We start from the raw sequence: 20,617 nt of genomic DNA, 5'->3' as shown, positions 1-20,617 counted from the left end.
GGCCTTAGGGTTGCCATAAATTGGAAACAATTTGGAGGCATGCAACAACAACAACAGTTTCCCATGGCAGATAACCTGAGAAGCCCTGCTCTAAATTATTTAAACACATCATTTATTACAAACCTTTAACATCACTCCTTATTCATTTTAATAAGGAAGGTGTCTGAAGGCCAGGTGAAGAGTGTATATTGGGGTAGTGTCCACTGTAAACTATGCAGGGAAGAGTGGCCATTTTTCCCAGCCTGTGCATGCCTCAAAAGCTGCACTGGCACATTTTGGCACAGCTGAAGTGATGTAACATTATTTCCCCTTGCCATTATGGCCAATTTTGGCCTTTTCTCCTTATTCTAGGAGGTAAACGGAAACAAATTACTGTGGTTTCCACACCTTTTGGCCAGTTTTAGGGTAAATAATAGCCTAAACTGGGGACTTCATGGGCTGCACATAGGGGTCCCATGGGCTGTATTTGCCCACCCCTGGTGTACATGTTGGAAGGGTGGGAAGGATAAGAAAAAAGAGAAGATTAAAGATATGTGACAAACTTAATTGAACAGGTTAAGATCCCATACTGCAGAACAGGCTTTCCAAATTTGACAGTTTCAGGACATGTTGAGATCCCTCTTTGGGCTTTATAGTGGAAGGGAGATGAATAAAAGTTGCAGGAAGGTGACAAAAGGATCACTTTTGAAGGTAACAATAACAAAGTGTGCCCAACGATGCTGAATGTCAACAACCTCCACTGTCACTTCTGTAAAGCCTTTTAACAATAAGAATAACAATAACTTGACTGTCCTGAATAATGACTTCCTTTTTTTAGTGGTAATGGTAATGAACTGATTTCCCAATTCCTATTTAATTTTATTTTTGTACCTGAAGAAGATCCTACAAATGTTTCTCCCTTCCTTTGGTATTGCCAAAGGAAATAAATTCTTGCTTTCCTATCATGACACCCAACGTCTGCTGCCTGAGGCAAGATACCTCACTGTGTCTAAAAGGTGGGCTGGCCCAGACCTTCAGATTATCCCCTGTTCTTTCTTGTTACATTTTAAATGCCTCAAGAAATTCTAATAAACATGACATTTCTCCCAGATGTGTTGCATAACAATTCCCATTACTCTCAATCCCAAATCTGTAGGGCACCCCATTATGGAAGGATAGGAGACCCTTAAATCTGAGGTCAGACCATCCCTCCTGCAGAAAAAATGGCGGGGAAAGATACAGTTATTTTCCTCCACATACAATGATTCCTATTACAATTTAAAATAAAATTCAAGACTGTTTTTTAAAGATCCCGACATATACTCAGTGCCCATGTATCATGAAACATGCTATACATCATTTTCAGTCTTGATGGGATCTACTATACTCCACTCCCCACTTTCACCAAGATGATTGCCTACAAAACTTCTGCAATCCACTGCATTTGTGACATCTCGCAAATGGTCCTGTCCTGGCAGAGAATTTTCACTTTGGAAAACCAGATAGTTTATTTTAGTTCGTTGTGATGTTGTTGTTTTTCCTCAGCTGGCGACAGATCTTCATGTTGTCAGTTCACAGAGGAAGATGTGGAACTATATTCCCAGCAGAATGTGTAAAAGAACATTATGAAGATAGTTCAAGAGCACCAGGCTTCTTTCACTCATAAAAGGTGATGGGATCATAACTGTCCCAGCATTTCTCCCAACCAGCAGGAAGAATACAAAGTGTCATTAGATCTTGGAAAGGAGCAGGTTGAAAAGCACATATGGTGGCTATGTCCTCTGGTCCACCAGTAAGCATCTGCCACCAGTCAATAAAAGGATTTATTCCACATACCAATACATTGTCTAGAATATACAGATGACTAGAGCAATCCCAGCAAAAACACAAATATTTTCCTGCTGAGTCCCTGAACCTTCTTGTCTTGTTGGGAACCACTGGTCTAATGCAAGACATAGACCACTGTGGGCTTTGCTCCTTCCCTCTCTGAAAGATATTTCCTTTTGTAGCAAGTATATTGCTTTGGTCAAGCCAGCTCTTCTTAAAGTGCAAACTGAGGGAAAATCCATTCTCCAGGTTGTGGGGAGAAACAGGCTGCTACTGATGTGGACTGTTCAAATAACCCTTGTCACCTTCAATATCCACCTCTTGATCTGAGTCCTCTGAGACCTCCGAGTCGAGATCTTCCTGGGAGGCGGGTGAGAGGGTGTACTGGCTGGGAGAAGCCTCTTTCTCTAGCTCAGAACTCAAGCATCCTTCTGGCCTGGGACTGTGGTGGTTTTCCCCGTTCCCAGATTCTTCTTTTTTGCTGGCCTGAGGATTCTCCTAAAAGCAAATATGAGAAGACATGGAATAAATGCAGCCAAAGGTGGAACTCACCGGTAGAGCTTGCAAAAGGCTCTTTCAGGGGACTATCACTCACAGAATCCGTAGACTGCATAAGAGTCCTAGTCCAAAAATCCTGCTTTTCCAGGCTCTGCTTCTTAAACCTTTCATAATGTATTTAGATGCTACTAAATTTGGGAGTGGGAGGGAGGAGGTCACCATCCCAACTCTTAAGGTTTGAAATATCTATCAGTGGCAAGAGCAGAACCCCCCATATAATAACTGGACCCTTATAGCTGTGCACCCACCACTACCACCACCAAGATTTTGCATGGTATCAAAAACTGACACACATCAGCTTTATTGGTGGTAAGTCAATGCAACAGGTGGTCTCGAATAGAGGGAAGTAATTCAGCCCTTTAGCTGATGGGCTCCAGCCTTCTGTTAAAACAGATGGTATGTCTGGACCCTTAAACAATTAATTCAAACCTTCCCAGTGCACACTCTCCCCCCATGTACCGAGTGTGACTGATTCCCAGATTAAGTGGATAGACTGTAAATTTATGTATATTTACTCAGATGTAAGTACAGTGGACCATTGGTATCTGCTGGAATTTGGTTCCAGAACTCCCATGGATACCAAAATCTATGGATGCTCTAGTCCCATTATATACAATGGGATAGTAAAATAGTGTCCCTTATATAAAATGGCAAAATCAAGGTTTGCTTTTTGGAATTTGTTGTTGTTGAATATTTTCAAGCTGTGGATTGCTGCATCCATGGATGCAGAATCCATAGATATGGAGGACTGACTGTACTACTGAATCCCATGGGTAGACTTCCAAGCAAGTGTGCACAGCATTAACATCCACAAAGCTGTGTTAAAGATCTACAACTGAAACCAAACCAAACCACATATATTGGGAGGGAAAGTCCATGCAGATTAGTCATTCCAGTTTAACTACACAGCATAGTTCTGCCACCATCTCCTAGATCATAATATATGCCAATGGTTGATAATGTTCAGAACAAGGGTGAGTTAGCTCTTTGGGTTATGATGATGTGGATGGATATATATCATCCTAAGTGGCATAACATTTGGTCTTTTGCCAAGTAAATGAAAAATCAGGTGGGGGGGGGGAAGAGGGAATATGAGAAAGTGACACAAACATAAACAACTGGAAAAATAGGAAGAAAACACATTTTAAAAAGAAAATATTGTTTATTATGTAATGTCATAGAAAGCTTTGTTATCATTTCCTACCATGAAGAGTATTTTTGAAATTTTAACATTTGACAAAGAAACCTGAGCAGCACAGTATCTTTATTGATTTATTGATTGGTTTAATATTTTCCCCTACATAACCCTTCAATCACAGAAGTGGGTTCCAGGGCGGTGTAAGAAGATACAACAAATATCCATGCAATAATCACAGAGTTATAACAGTAATCTAAACATTATATGAACTATACACAGCAGTAAGTAAGTTAAAATGATAGGAAGAATAAAAACTTTTATCACTTAAAAAATATGTGAAGTAAAAAACTTTCATGGGTTTTTCGGGCTATGTGGCCATGTTCTAGAAGCGTTTAATCCTGACATTTCACAAGCAAAACTCAGCAAAATGCAAATGAAAAAAACACCCAGGGTCAGAGGTTTTCCCAGCAGACAATGATCACTAATTAAACAGACACTAATCATCTTTGCATATCCTCCCACCCTGAGCTTTGCCATTCAACAACAGAACAATACACAGATTAACATGGAAAATACTCTTCCCTACACAAGGTCACAGTGTTTGTGTGTACACACACACACACACACACAAAACACACACACACACAAAAACCACTCTCTTCCATGCCAGCCTTCTCTGAAGATGCCAGCCACAGATGCCAATGAAACATCAGGAATAAACTTTTCTAGAACATGGCCACATACCCCCAAAAACCCACAAAAAACTTTTTAAATAGTCTAAATGTCAGTGAAGTATCTCCACAGAAAATACCTTCTCTTTCTCATACATACTGCATTGAGGAAAGGACCTTATCAGATTATCCTAATATAGGGGCAGGATCATACAGGGAATTTTCTTCTGTTGGGTCAGAGAGGATAAAGTGTGCTCTTCCAGATGTTGGTGTTGGACTGCAGCTTCCAGCACTCTTCACCATGGCTGTGTTGACTGAGGGTGCATCTATGCTATATAAATAATGCAGTTTGATAGTTTAACTGTCATGGTTCAATCCTACAGAATCCTAGGATTTGTAGTTTTGTGAAGCACCAGCACACTTTGGCAGAGAAGGCTAACGACCTTTTAAAACTACATACCCCAGGATTCCATAGGATAGAGCTATAGCCTTAAAGTGGTGTCAAACTGCATTATTTCTGCAGTGTAGATGCACCCTAGGGCTGTTGGAACCTACAGTCCAGCAACATATGGGTGAATTGCCCACCTATCAGTTGGGTGCTTGGGTCTGCAGCTCAGTAAAAGGTAACTATCAACATCTTGAAGGGGACTGGGAAATGAATAGGGAGCCAATGTTATTCTCTCAAAATTAATATAATGGGAATCTACCTGTATGAACCAGTCAAGATTCTGAATCCTGCATCAATTAGTGGAGGCTTCCAAAAATATCTTCAAGGGCAGCCCCATGGTAAGGCATGACAGTAACACTAACCCAAACTTCAGATTAGCAGAAAAAGAATCAAAATTCCCAAACTCTCCTTGGTCACATTTAGATGGCAACATCCCATGGTGAAAAGACATCCCCTTGTTAAAAGGATTGCATAACCAACCCTTTACTTTCTAGCCTTAGAAACAACTCAACTGGGAACACAACCAGACATGTCAAGAGATCCCCCTGGAGAATATTCTTGAGCTTCTTAAAGCCAAATTCTGGCCCTTCAGAAAAGCCTGATTGGAGGGAGGACTTTCAAGGCTGGTACTGCCCAAACTGGCACTAATGGATTTTTGTTTCCTTAAACAAACTGAAAAGATTAAACAGACTCTTTACAAAATAAAAAGTAATATATCAGCAAAAGATTTGCTACAGGGACCAAGGTCTCCCACCATACCTGTTTTAGGCGCCTCCATTTAGCCCGGCGATTTTGAAACCAGGTTTTAACCTAAAAAGATTCAATGGGGGAAGGGTGGGGAGAGATACATTAAGGAAAGAAAGATTTAAAGAAACTGAAGCAGTAAAACTTAATGAGCCTTAATTGGAAATTACTTTTTTAATAAAATATGATTTAGGCTGCATCCACATTACAGAAATAATACTGTTTGACACTACCATGACATGGAACTCTGGGAATTATAGTTTTGTGAGGCATTTCGCCTTTGCTATTAAAGAGCTCTGGTGTTCCTACCAAACTACAAATCCCAGAATTCTATACCATTGAGCCATGGCAGTTAAAGCGGTGTCAAACTGTATGCACTATTGGAAGTAAATGCAACTTCAAATTGAAGATGTCACAAAATGATTCCTGTCCATTGGCCTGAACAAAGTTCTGCTTCCTTGAGAGTAAACATAGTTAGGACTGGGCTGTAAATTGATTGTGATTGTGATCCACCAGTAAGTGCAGCCTCTCTAACTACATTCTGCAAGGGGTTAGAAGAAGAGCTGGAACTATAAACTGGGAGGCAGAATTGTTTATTTATTTATTTTTGTTGCATTGCAGCTGCAACTACAACTTTTTTTATAATTACAAACCTTAGTCAGCTGGGGCATTCTGGGAACTGCAGTCTAACAAGATGTCCCTCCCACCACCACAACTACCAGCTTTCCCCTCTCTCCTCTAAACACATTCTGGACCTACACACTCCCTGCTTTGGTGGGAGAAAAAGAGGGTAGGGCCTCTTGTGGCTGCTTGTGCCCAGGGATGTCACTGGGGACATGCGGGGGATGCAGAATCACCAAGTGATTCCCTAAAAGGAGGTGATACCACACCTCTCCAACCATCTGCCTTCTGGCAGAAACAGGCTGGAACGTTCATCTGCATCCCCGTTAAACACTGAAGAGATGGTGTGAGTGGGGCAAGGCTCAGTGGGAAGAGAAAGGAGATGCTTCAGGGTTTTTAATTATTATTACAAATTTAAATTCTAAATGTTAACATTTAATTTTTTAAAAATATTCAATTTATTTAAAATTTTCTTTAAAAACATCAAATTTTGCTAAATTTTCACTTTAACCACATGAACTAATGTACACGCAGATACATTTAGGCTGTGCATATGATACTATAATTTAATGATATATTTTTAATGTTGCTGGTTGTTTGTGCCACAATTACTACCACTACATTTAGTGATATGGCAAACTCTTAGGGAGAGAAGAGGCAGGCACACCTCCACTGTGCCTAGGCTCAGGGGCTACTGAAAGGCCCTCCCTCTATTTTAAATGCTACCACCCTGACCTTGGAAGAAGACAACGGGGCTGAACAGACCGGCATAAAGAGCCGGTTTCAGGGTGGCATGGGGTGTGTGGTGACCACATGCCACCCACCCTGACACTGCACACCCAACCAGACAGCGGGTGGCATCACGACATTTCTGCAACATAGCGTTTACACATGTTGATCCAAAGAAATGCAGAAGAGGCGCTGCTGCAGCAGCAAGGGTGTCTTTTTTCCAGCCCAAAAAGGAGAGGCATTTTGCTGCTTCTTTTGGGGCTGAAAAAATGCCGGATCAGGGCTGCAGCGTGCAGTTGCCGCAGCCCCAATCCAACGCTTAAATGGCAGTTCAGATTCACCCCTTTACGGCCATCTGTTTCAGCCCAAGGAGAGGCAGGCACAGCTCCACCATGCCTAGGTCCAGATGAAAGGCCCTCCCTCCATCTTAACTGCAACCACCCTGCTGCTGGACTTGATCCATTTTCCTATTGCCATTCTCTTCTGCTTTTGTGTCATCACTTTTTAGACTGTAAACCCGAAGGCAGGGAACTGTCAAATTAACAATCTGTAAGAAGCTCTGAGAACTTTTGGCCCAAAGCAGAGCAACCAAACGGACCGTGCCAGGACTCCCAATCATGCCAGGACCATGGCGACCTCCTGGGCCTGGCCCCAATCTGGCCACACAGTCCTGAACTTGGCTGCCAGAAGGAGCAGATTATATCTGCTCCTTTTTGGCCCGGTTCTTCCTGGTTGGTACAGCATTGGCGCGGCTTCCAGATGTGTTCAGGGTGTGCATTTTCTAAAGTCATACCCCTCAACATGGCCCAAAGCGGCATCATTTTGCCCATGTGTTTTGGGTCTTTGTGGCTGAAGAACAGGGTATAAATATTGTAAATAAGCAAATAATTTATGGGAAACACTGGTAAATAAAACACTGCTAAGGATTCTGTATAGTGGCAGGGGATGACACTGGGAGTTACCAGACTGGGTGATACCAACTCTAGTGACGCCACTGCTTGCACAAATGTCTCACCTTGTGCCCCTCTCACCTGTCTCTCACTGAGCTGCAGCATTTTTGCCAGGCGCTTCCTCTCTGGTGGGGAGAGGTACTTTTGAGTCTCAAATTTCTTCTCCAGCTCGACAGTCTGGTCATTGGAGAAGCGCACCTGGCCACCTTTCCGCTTGTGTAATGGCCTTTGCATGAAGGGGCTCCAAAGCAGTGGCTTCCCTGAAGGAGGAGGAGGAGAAGACAAGTTGTGTCCCAAAGGATTGGCTTTTCGGTCAGACAGCCTTCCATCCAGAAGGCTAATGCTTCACAAAACTACAGTTCACACTCCCTTGCCCCACTCAGTTACCTCGGGTGTATCCGCACTGCAGAAATAAAGCAATCTGAAACTACTTTAACTGCCACGACTCCATTCTGTGGAATCTTGGGGTTTGTAGATTGGTGAGGCACCAGAGCTCTCAGGATTCCACAGTTAAAGTGGTGTCAAATTGCTTTATTTCTGCAGTGTGGAAGCCCTGTCAGTCCCTTTTTAAGGCAAGGTTTCTCCTGACTTCACTGGGACAAATGTCCACGTTGCTCACCCAGAAAGGTGTAAGGTGGACAAGATGAGGGCTGTAAGAGCCTTCCAAATAAGAATGATGACTTACCAAATTAAATTTTCCTTCAGTCCCTAAATTTCCAGCATTGCAAAGAATGAGAGAATGAAAATAATTCACACATAGAATCCATCTAATCTACTGTGCTTGTGTTCCCTCCGCAACTTTGTCTGCCCCTTTTCTTGGATGCCTGAGCACTTTACAAAAGATGGAGACAAACTGGATCTCAAAGGGAGTAACTTTTTGTTTTGTTAATGGAATTTAAATTTTTGTTTCCAGGATCTCCCCAATACCCACATGGCCTGCCTTCCTGAATACCCCACCATACCATCTGAACAGAGAACAAGAACAACTTCTTGACAAAATGCAGGCCTATGACTAACATCCTCATATCGTTTTGTCTCCTGCACAATTTTTAACCCCTTTCCCTGATGAAGAAGCCAGTGTAGCTTCCAAAGCTTGCATCATGTATTTGGTGCATTTTTGTTGGCCCAATAGATATATCACTGTTTCGTGGGTTTTGGGTGTTACTGTTTTTCTAAATGTTACACTGAAGTTTTAAGCTACTGCTTTGGTCAGACTTCACCTGGAATACTGTGTCCAGTTCTGGGCTCCACCATTCAAGAAAGATGCTGACAAGTTGAAGAGTTTCCAAAGGAAGGAGGGTGACCAAAATGGGGAAAGGTCTGGAAACCCTGCTTTATAAGGAGCAACTTAGGGACTTAGGTATATTTAGCCTGGAGAAAAGAAGGTTAAAGGGTGACATGGTAGCCATGTTTAGATATTTGTTGGGATGTCATAGTGAGGATGGAGCAAGCTTGCTTTCTGCTGTGCCAGAGGTTAGGACACGGAGCAATGGATGCAAACTTCAGTAAAAGATATTTCACCTCAACATTAAGAAGACCTTCCTGATGGTAAGAGCTGTTTGACAGTGGAACATGTTCCCTCAGAGAGTGGTGGAGTCTCCTCCTTTGAAACAGAGGCTGGATGGCCATCTGTCAGCAGTGCTTTGATTGTGTATTCCTGCATGGCAGAGGGTTGGACTGGATGACCTTTGGGGGTATCTTCCAGCAATAAGATTCTAGGATTCTCCTGCAAAGCTAGAAATTTGGGGACTGAAGGAGAATTTCATGGGGGGAAGAATTCATATGAGAGGGCAAGGCCTTTATTCTTCCCCAAGGACTGGAGTGCAAGACAGGCCATTTAACAGGGTAACTGAACCAAGGTAACTGATCTAAGGCTTCCAGTTCAAGGGAGGCCAGTCTTTCCCCTGGCTCCCTTTTCACCTCAGGCGTCCTTTGATGTCTACTTCAGGCTGGGGGCAGTTAAAGCTGCTTAGGGCGATGGCAACATTTCCGCCAATGTGTTTCCTGTTGGCCTGCCTCTCAGAAAGAAGCATGACTTCCCCAGGCTTCCTCCTTGCAAGCTAGTCCCTGCTTGCTTTCTCCCAAAGCAAGGAAGAAGACAAAGGTTGCCTTACCCAAATCCCACCAGGTCCTGCCATCATCATCATTGTTGTTATTGTTATTATTACTTTCACTTATATTTTATTTATTTCATTTGATCTCATTTTTATATACCGTATATACTTGACTATAAGTCGACCTCATGTATAAGTCGAGGGCAGATTTTGAGACCAAAATTATGGATTTTGATATGACCTATGGATAAGTCGAGGATAAAACTTAGGGGCATCTAACAAAGGATGTAAAGGATGAAGCAAAGGAAAACAATGCCAAAGAACTCATACTAAAGGCTGGATGAATGAGAAAATAGAGGGGTTTCAGTGATTCCAGGGCAGTTAACACTCTTGCCTTTCACCAGGGGATGGTTCCTTTTTTAATGAGAGTTAAAGTACAGTACCTACATTGACCCATGGATAAGTCAACTCAGGTTTTTGGTCACATTTTTGACCTAAATTTCTAGACTTATGTATATACTTATGTATCAGTCCCTCCTTTCTCCCACTACTGGGACTCAAAGCAGAATAAGGGCATTGGGCCTGGAAATGGGGTAGTGCATCCACACTACAGTGCATCCACACTGTAGAAATAATGCAGTCTGACACCACTTTGGAATCCTTCCTTGGTCATGAAAACCCACTGGGTGACCTTGGGCAAGTCACACTCTCTCAGCCTCTGAAACCCCCTCTGAAGAAACCTGCCAAGAAAACCCCATATTAGGTTTCCATTAGGGTCGTCAAAAGTCAGACATGACTTGAAGGCACACAACAACAACGACAACAGCAACAACAACAAAGATGCCAAACCAGTTTTAATTATGCTGGGGGAGATTAAATTTGGATTTTCCAAATCCTAATGACTGGGAGTGTAGTTACACTGTAAAAATAATCCAGTTTGACACCACTTTAACTGCCATGGCACAATCCTATAGAATCCTGGGATTTGTAGTTTGGTGAGGCACTAGCGCGTCTTGACAGAGATGGCTAAAGACCTTGCAAAACTACAAATCCCAGGATTCCATAGGATGGAGCTAGAGCATTTAAAGCAGTGCCATGCTGCATTAATTCTACATTGTAGAGGCACCCCTAGTCCGACACTGTAACCACTATACCACACTACACCTATTTTAAACAAAACCAGGATTATTTTTTTAAGTGGGAGGAAAAAAGTAAAAATCTCTGTTCTTTGCTTATTGTGCATCCACACAACCCTGGCCCCTCCCCCCCTTAAACTAAGGCCATATCCACAGTGCAGAAACAATCCAGTTTGACACCACTTTGGCTGCCATAACTCAATGCTATGGAATCTTGGGAATTGTAGTTTATTGTGGCACCAGAGCTCCCTGACAGGGAAGGCTAAGTGTCTCACAAAACAACAAATCCCAGAATTCCATAGCAGTGAGCCATGGCACTTAAAAATGGGGTGAATCCAGATCATTTGCCTTTTTAAGGGTGCAATGGGGAAAAAGTGCCTTTACACCTTTAAACATGACTAAAATTTGCCTTTAAACATGGAAAGGCTGCAGTCCTAGGGTGCCTCTACACTGTAGAAATAATGCAGTTTGACACGACTTTGAGTAATGTACCACCATCCTATGGAATCCCAGGATTTGTAGTTTGACAAGGTCTTTAGCCTCTTCTGCCAAAGCATGCTGGTGCCTCACACATGGCAGCTAAAGTGGTGTCAAACTGCATTATTCCTACAGTGAAGATGCACCTTTATACTGCGTTTTGTACAGTCCTAGGCCTGGCAGTGAACCTCACTGAGATCACAGAGGCTTACTTCCCAGTAGAAAAGCACAGTGTTCTCAACACAAGATAAGGATACCACAAATTACAAACAATTTACAGCCAGATTAGCCAAAACTGCACCATTCAAAATAAAAAAAAATGTTCTGGAGGTTTTGCTCTCTTTAAAAAGAAAGAGATTGTAAGGTTGGGTGGAGAAGGAGGAGAAATACACTTTGCAATACATTTGTGTGTTGTTGTTGTATTTTAAGCGAAGGCAGGTGACTAGGCATAGACTACCAGTGGCACCTAAATTGATATTGGCAGGAGAGACCAGATTTGTGAACCATAATAATAATAATAATAATAATAATAATAATAATAGATACACACACATATATACACACATACACACAGACATACAAACTAAACACACATGTATACACACACACAACCTACACACATACACACACGTGTACATACACACAACACTTACAAACCACACACACACACACACACACACACACATATATACACACACACACTTACAAACTACACACATACACACACACACTTATAAACTACACACACACGAATACACACACATACACTTACAATTTACACACATAATTGCACACACGCATATACACACAAATAAACTACTCACACACACATATACATGCACACACACTTACAAACTACATACACATATTTGGTGTACCTCCGATGGTTCTTACTAGAATATTTGCGTCCGTGTGTGTGTGTGATTTTATTGTTTTGGCATTTGAGGGCATGCATTTTTGCCTTTTAGTCCTAAGAAAGGGCATGTTTGATTTTCAGGTTATTCCCCCCCCCTTTATAAATATGTCACCAATGTATTATTATTAAATCGGTTATTCAGATGCCCCTCTGCATTTATAAATTGCTTTTACTATTATATAATTTGACTTTTGCTTGAGTATCCACCTCTGTGAGCCTCCTTGAGGAGCTTGTTGGCCCAAAGGAGGCAAAGGCGGGAAAAAGTTCAGTAATATAAATTCTTTGGGGTCTCTAAACTTTTAGGGGACAGTTTTGTTTGCTGAAATGTGCCTTTGGTTTTCCACCTACACCTCTTTTTTATTCTGACCCTTCAGACTGCAACTTGAGCCGCATTTACTTGGAAGGGAGTCCAATGAAGCAGAGGAGGATAGCATCTCTCTGTGCATCTTTTCACAGATACAAAACCCCACAGCCACAATATATGAAGACAACTGCTCTTGAAAGGCCTATTTTCTCACCACCTAAGCTAGGCTTTCTGGTATGTTTTGTGTTTGATGCACAAACACAAAACACTTCTTCCAGTCTACATGAGTTTAGATCCAAAGCTGAAACCCTTAAAAAACTAGATATTGAATCTCAATCCTAACTGCCCTGGATTTGGAAATAATCGTGTGACACATTTAAAATTAACAGGTTTATGACAGCATGAGGTTCCTTGGATTGCAGTCCCCAAATGACTAAGTGGATCTTATTATTATTGTTATTATTATTATTATTATTATTATTAGGTTAAGAGAAAATAAGTAGAAACCTGGGTTTAAATAACAAGAATTATTATTATTGTTGTTATTATTATTATTATTATATATTCCAAGATGTGTACATTTAGATACACATCACACAAATAATCCCTACAATTACTGTATAAATCTTTCACTGTTGTTGCTCTGAAGTGTCAGACTACAAATATATTTGTATTAATTATAATAATAATAATTAGTATTACTTAAACTTTAACAGCTTTGCCTTCACTGGTTATTTGTTGTTGCAAAGTGTAAAGATATACAACTGAGCCCTGAAGTGAGAATCACCCAAGCCATCATATTCGCCATCACCATGTATATATAGATGCGAGAGCTGGACGCCTTCCTTAGGGGTAAGCCCTGTTCCTCCAAATGGGATTTCCCTCCCAATAAATGTATGCAGGGGCCAGTGTGGTGTAGTCCTTTCAGCATTGGACTTTGGAGAGCAGGAATTGAATCCCAGCTGGACTATGTCAACCCACTGGGTGCTTTTGGTCAAGTCACACTCTCTCAGCCTCAGAGGATGGCAATGGCAATCCCTCTCTGAACAAATTTGCCAAGAAAGACCCGTAATAATAAGGCCGCCTTAAGTCGGAAAAGACTTGAAGGCTTGCAGCAACAACAGGATTGTGCTGCTCCTTTCTTTCTCAGCTGATGAAAGTCGCCCCAAAAGAAGGAGCTGGAGAGGAAGCAGAGGATAGAGTTTTAGGCCCCAGTCTTTAAAAATAATAAATACAAAAAGGCCAAAACTTGTAGGGAAAACCCTATGTAAAGAAGCGGATCTAATTTGCACCTCCTAAAAAAAGTGTGTGATCCTGTTTTCTCCTCTTTTAAGAACAAGAATTATCAGTGGTTAAGGGAAACATTGGGTACAAGTCACACTCTCTCAGCCTCAGAGGAGGGCCAGTGGCAAAACCCCTCTGAAGGAACCGGCCAAGGAAACCCAGGATAGTTTTGCCATAATGACTTGGAGGCACACAACAAAAACAACAAAAGCCCAACAGCATTTTGCATTACTTTCTCACTCCTCTTCCTCCTCTGCGCAGTTTACTTAGAGGGCAATGTGTGGATGGATCAGATCAAGGATCCATCGTTTCAATCTCTTCAGGAATCTGGGAGGAGCAGCACTACTTGAGGCTATCTACACTGTAGAAATAGTGCAGTTCGACACCACTTTAACTGCCTTGGCTCCATGCTACACGCTCCCGGGATTTGTAGTTTGGTGAGGCACCGGCACTCTTCGGCAGAGAAGGCTAAAGACCTTGTAAAACTGAAAATCCCAGGATTCCTTAGCGCTTGAAGTGGTCATCATCATCATCCTCCTCCAATTCTCCTCCTTCTCCTCCAATCATCATCATCCTCCTCCTCCTCCTCCAATAATAATAATAATAATAATAATCTTTATCATCCTCCAATTATTATTATTATTATTCTATCATCATCATCCAATTATCTTCAAACTGCATTATTTCTAGTGTAGATGCGCCCAGACACAATCCAGTTTGAGACCGCTTTAACTGTTCAGTGCTGGGGAATGCAACATTTAGCCTTCTCTGTCAGAGAGCTCTGATGTCACAATAAATGACAATTCCCAGGATTCCCTAGCACTGAGCCAGGGCAGTTAAAGGGGTCTCAAACTGGATTATTTATGCAGTGTAGTTTTGGACCGCAGCTAGAAATCGCAGTCCTATCCATTTCCAGTTGGTTTCTCACCCGTTTTGTGTCTCTATGTCGGTCCAGGCAAAGAGAGATCTCTTTCCACCCAAAGTGTTATAATGATGCTTTGAGCATTGGACCATATGACTCTTGGAGACCAGGGTTCGAATCCTAATAACAAGAGACAAATGCATGAGCAAGTCACACTCTCTCAGCCTCAGAGCATGAGAATGGCAGGCTCCCTCTGAACAAGTCTTGCCAATGATAGGTTCGTCTTAGGAAACGACTTGAAGGCACACAACAACAACAGCAAAACAACAACACCGCTAACTAGCCTCTTTAGCAGAAAGCCCTTGTGAACTCAATGGGGTTTTCCTCCCAAACTTAAGTCGGTATAAAATGAACTGTTTCCAATCCACTCCGAAATCCTGAATGCAATGAACTCGGAATATTCCACTAGTATTTCTAACCCTGTTTGTTCATCCGCACTGCAGAAATAATCCAGTTGGCTAGTGACTACTAATATGAGTAACTGGGAGTAATGTTATATGAGATTGTAAGGATATCTCCTATAGCATGACTCCCAAGGAAACACAGGCTGGGCAGTGAATGCTATTTTCAATATGGGATTGTAATGATATTTGGTCTCAGATCACTTCCAAGGAAACTCGGGCTGGCCCTTCGATCCAAAGGAAGCCATGCTCGGGGAAGTTACTTTCTGGGCTGTTTGTCTTGTTTCTGCCTGACGCTTTGCAAAAGCAATCATTGTTCTCCAAGCTTTGCTTTGCGTCAGGCTTTAGCAATTCTGCTGCTTTCTTTTTCTCCTTTTCCCCAGGAAGCCCGCAGTTATTCTAGCTGCTGAGGAGGAAACGAAGCCTATCAGAACAACGGATCCGGGCTATCAGCAGCCGAGTGTTTCCTGAATTTGTCTCTATTGAGGATGTCGATAAAAGTAATCAGCAGCAGCAGCAGCAGCAGCAGCAGCAGCAGCAGCAGGGCTCCCCAGGAGGAAGGAGGAGGAGGAGGAGGAAGGCCCAGGGTCACTCCTATCCAGGGCTCAAGGCATCCGGAGGCAGGAAGCCAAAGGAAGCCAAAGGAACGGCCAGACTCGCACCCAGAGCCCGGCCCCAAGGAGCCCAGACCGCAATCTGAAACACGGCCGCAAAGTCTACACAGCAGGGCCCTGCAGAAATAGCATCCTCATCATCATCTTCATCTAATTCTCCTCCTCCAATTATTATCTATCTATCTATCTATCTATCTTCATCCAATTATCCTCCTCCTCCCCCAATGATTATCTGTCTATCCATCCATCTATCATCATCCAATATCCTCCTCTTCTTCCTCCTCCTACTCCAATTATTATTATCATCTATCTATCTATCTATCTATCTATCATCATCATCATCCAATTATTATCATCATCATCATTATCATCCTCCAATTATTATTATTATCATCATTATATTAATCTATTATTATCATCAACGCAATCCAATTATCATCATCATCCTATTATTGTTGTTGTTGTTATATTGTGTTTTTGTTGTTGTTGTTGTTATTCCGCCCTTTCCTCACAACTGGGACTTACAATATTTACAACAACAACAAAACAACAAACCCCAGTACAATTAAAAACTCAGAAACGCTCCATTAAAAGAGAACGAAATGATTCCGATATTCAAAGAGATCGCCAAGTTCGTCAACTTTTTAAAACCACGGCAGAAGAGTGGCCTTTTTTTAGGCGGAGGATGTGTTTTAGATTATGATTTTTAAAAAAAACTTTGTAGGGGTTTAATCTTAATTTTATACCGTATTAAGCAGGTTGTTTTAATGTTGTTGTTTTTGTAAAAAATATTATTTTTAAAATGCGGGTTCCCCCCCCCCCTCCATCTTGTGAGCCGCCTTGGGTCCCTTTTGGGGAGAAAGGCAGCATAAAAATGAATGAAAGAAAGAAAGTGTCTGAAAAGGAAACAAAATGCAATTAGAAAAAGGTAACAAGTGCTGAAATCGCTTTAAAACAACGCAAACCGGGCGATGAAAATGAAAAGCCTGTTTCTAAAGATCCCATTGAAGTTTTAAAATGAGGATTTAGGGGACTGAAGGGAAATGTGGAGAAAACCTTTCCATTTTATTCCATTTAAAAACGAAACAGAAGAAAAAAAGAAGCGGCTTTTTAAATCTCGCTTTTTTAAAATCTCGATTGTCGGCTTTCGGATGTAGCCACACTGCAGACTTAAAACGCTTTGACACCGCTTTAACCGTCCTGGCTCCATCCTGTGGGATTTCTGGATCTGTAGTTTGCGGAGGTAGGCACTGAACCTGGTCTGTCGGAGAGCTCTACAAATCCCAAGGCTCGGTAGGACAGCCATGGCAATTAAAGCGGTATCAGACTGCTTCATTTCTGCAGTGCGGATACACCCCTCTGAACCTATTTGTCGGGAAATCAGCTCCGCCGTTTTGCCTATGAACACTCACATAATAATAATAATAATAATAATAATAATAATAATAAATAACAAATAATACTAATAATAAATCAGCATGATGCCTATAGGCATCCTTTCTGACTAAATCCCAGGACAAAGATATTTCGGGGAAACGGATTTCCAAGGAAGTTACTCCCAAATTCTAGGATCGGATCTTCCACCACGGTTTTAAAAGGAAGTAAACGTATATTAAAATTAGAAAGCAGTGCGGAGATTAACACAACTTCCCTGCCATACACACACACACACACACACACACACATCATGCGGGCTCAAAGCCTGACCCCAGTTTGGCAACTTCATTTCTGGGCAGCCGCCACACAAAAAGATCACATTCCTCCAATTCCGGATTAATATTCCGGTGGATCCGTTTAAACCAAATTTACAAAGATAAACACGAGGAACATATCGGTGAAACAAGAAATACATCTGCAAGAATCGCCCGGACACCCTGGGCTTCTGTATGTATATGTATATGATTATATATGTATAAATATATATAAATGGATATATATCCACGGTTTGAAATATATTCCCTCTCTCTCTCCGTCTGTCTCAAACTTCTAAGAATATATATAACGATGTACAAATAAGATTTTATAAAGAATATATATCCACTGCTTGAAATATATTCTCTCTCTCTTTCTCTCTTCTTTATAGATAGATAGATAAGAATGTTTACCAAGAATATATATCCACTGCTTATTCCCCCCTCTCTTCTATATATATACACACACACACACACACATATATATATATATGAATGTCTACAAAAATATATATATCCACTGCTTGAAATATATTCTCTCTCTCTTTTTATATACATATACTTATATATTTTATAAGAATATATATAAAGTATATATATATATATATATACACACACACACACACACAAATATATATCCACTGTTCGAAATATATTCTCTCTCTCTCTCTCTCTCTCTCTCTCTCGTCTTTATACATTATATATATATATATATATATATATATATATATATATTCATATATGTAATATATATATATATATATAGCAGAGAGAGAGAGATTAATACATTTAAAGCCGTGGATGCTTGAATCCGTGGATAAAGATATCCTTGGATACAGAAGGCCAGCGGTACCTTGTTAGGGACTCCAAAGCCCAGAATCCTGGTTCCCCTCAATTAAAAAACCCCAAATGCATCTGAGGAAGTAGGCCCATGTTTAGGAAAAGTCCTACAACTAACTTGTCTCTCTGACCTGTGAGTCTCAACGATGCTGCAAGATCCCTTGGCACCCTAAACCTCGATTCAAGTCTTCGCCTAGGCTCAAGTCTAGCCAAGCCCCTGCTCCCAAGCCTCTCTCTCTGGTGAGTCTGGAAGGGGCTGCCAGGTGGTTCCTTGTGGGTTGTTGGGGCTTTGTGCCCATGTCCTAGAAGACTTTCTCCCTGGCGCTTCCCTTGGCACCCTGCTTTCCCAGACTTCTTTGAACTCTTCTGGGGAACTAGGCTCGAGTTTGGGGCTGCTCCCAGCTTCTCTCTCGGAGTGAATCTCAAAGGTGCGACAAGATCCCTTGACACCAGATTCAAATCTTTGCCTGGGCTCGAATCTAGAAAAGCCCTGCTCCCAAACCTCTCTCTCCCAGTGAGTCTCGAAGGTGGTGCAAGATCCCTTGGCACCCCAAATCCAGGTCTCCCTAGGCTCAAGTCTAGGAAAGCCCCTGCTCCCAACGTATATCTCTCTCTCTCTCTCTCTCTCTCTCTCTCTCTCTCTCAAAGGCACCCCAAAATCCCTTGGCACCCCAAGCCTAGCTTTAAATCTAGGCAAGCCCATGCTTCCAACGCCTCTCTTTCTATGAGTCTCAAAGGGGCCACTACAGGATCCCTTGCCCCCCCCCCAACCCAAGCCTCCTTAGGCCGAGATCTAGGCAAGCCCCTTCCCCTCTCTCTGGCTGCCCCCTTGACTTACCCAGGGGCTCCTGCCGGAGGAGGGCTTGGGCGTAGTCCCGGGGGAAGGGGTAGAAGGGCCCGGGCCCTGGCGCCCCATAGGCCCCCCCTGCAGCCCCATAAGCCAGGGCCAAGGGGTGGGCGAAGGCCGGGTGGAGGGGGGTGGGCTCGTAGATGGGGGTCCGGTAGGAAGAGGAGGAAGAGCAGGAGGAGGAGGAGGAGGAGGAGGAGACCAAGGCGGTGAAGGAGGAATTGGGCGAAGGGAGGCTGGGAGGAGGCAGGGGCATCGGGGGCATCGGGGGCAGGGGCTGCGGAGGGGGGATGATGGGACCTCCACTGCTGCCCAGGATGTTCTCGATGTAGAAGGATCGAGGGTGAGCAGCAGGAGGAGGAGGAAGAGGAAGAGGGCTATACAGGGCTCCAGAGCCTGAGGAAGAGGAGGAGGAGGAGGAGGAGGGCTGGTACTGCATGGCGATCCTCTGCTGCTGCTGCTGCTGCTGCTGCTGCTCCCAGCGAATGGCCCTCTGCTCTGGACTGGGCCCGGGATGGAGGGCCGAGGGGGGCGGAGACACACCTCCCCACCAGCCAATAAGGAGCCTGGCCACGCCCACCAAGGACCCCCCCATCCCATCCCCACTTCCCCACTCCCTCTCAGCCCCAGGGCAAAGGGGCCAGGGCAAGAGGGCCACTTGGGGGCTATTAGTATTATTATTATAATTATATAATAATAATAATAATAATATAGATTATATATTGCTAATATATTATATTATTATTATTATTATTATTATTATTATTATATCCACATGCATCTGAGGAAGTAGACTTAGGTCTAGGAAAGCCTCTGCTGCCACCTTCTTTTCAGTCTCTAAGATGCTATAAGATCTCTCTCTACTTTTTCTTATTATTATTATCACTATTACTGTATATCCAAAAGCATCTGAGGAAGTAAGACTGAAGTCTAGGAAAGCTCCTGCTGCCAATATCTTTCTTTCAATGAATCTCCCAGGTGCTGCAAGATCTCTCTATTATTATTATTATTATTATATCCAAATGCATCTGAGGAAGTAAGCTTTGATTGTCTTGTAACAGAAAAGCGGGATATAAATAAACGTTTTATTATTATTATATTATTATTATTATTATTATTATTAAACTTAGGTCTAGGAAAGCTCATGCTGCCAATTTCTTTCTCTTAGTGAGTCCCAAAGGTGCTGCAAGATCTCTCTGCCATGGATCCTAGAGACTAACAGGGCTCTGCCTTTGAATTCTCCTTCAACTGAGCATGCACAGAGTGGTCAAAGCCATTTTCGTCCATGTGGCTTAAACTAGTCCATGTGGTCTAAAACGTCCTCCATTTTGGGCATTGTGAAGAAGCATGGGTTTATATTTCTATTCGTGTTTTTAGCTTTCATTTAGTCATGTCCCCATGTTTTTCTGGAATGTCCTACATTTTGTCCTCTTTTTATGGTTATGACATCTGGTCACCCTGCAAGT

At 42.4% G+C, this 20,617-nt stretch overlaps 1 protein-coding gene across 1 annotated transcript; it reads right to left on the bottom strand.

The window, feature by feature from the left end:
• Positions 1–1,813: 1,813 nt before the first annotated feature.
• Positions 1,814–19,746, bottom strand: LOC149318672 (hematopoietically-expressed homeobox protein HHEX-like). Its single transcript, XM_089508348.1, has 4 exons — positions 19,143–19,746; positions 7,747–7,925; positions 5,381–5,431; positions 1,814–2,304 (listed from the first exon to the last, which is right to left on the bottom strand). The coding sequence occupies exons 1-4, from the start codon at positions 19,744–19,746 to the stop codon at positions 2,077–2,079; spliced, it is 1,062 nt and encodes a 353-aa protein (XP_089364474.1). The 3' UTR covers positions 1,814–2,076.
• Positions 19,747–20,617: the final 871 nt, after the last annotated feature.

The sequence above is a fragment of the Sceloporus occidentalis genome, unplaced genomic scaffold, assembly GCF_023333645.1.
Source record: "Sceloporus occidentalis isolate IW3139 unplaced genomic scaffold, rSceOcc1.0.p SCAF_2, whole genome shotgun sequence".
Lineage (NCBI taxonomy): Eukaryota > Metazoa > Chordata > Lepidosauria > Squamata > Phrynosomatidae > Sceloporus > Sceloporus occidentalis.
This window is presented reverse-complemented; position numbering and strand designations above follow the sequence as displayed.

What these genes read in the sequence shown, in the direction of transcription:
- LOC149318672 (XM_089508348.1), bottom strand. Translation starts at nt 19,746, where the DNA reads ATGGGGGGGTCCTTGGTGGGCGTGGCCAGGCTCCTTATTGGCTGGTGG. An exon ending in TGCAGCTCAGTGAGAGACAG is followed by an intron (nt 5,432 to 7,746) that starts GTGAGAGGGGCA and finishes GAATCTTTTTAG; the next exon opens with GTTAAAACCTGGTTTCAAAA. An exon ending in AATGGAGGCGCCTAAAACAG is followed by an intron (nt 2,305 to 5,380) that starts GTATGGTGGGAG and finishes ATTTGCTTTTAG; the next exon opens with GAGAATCCTCAGGCCAGCAA.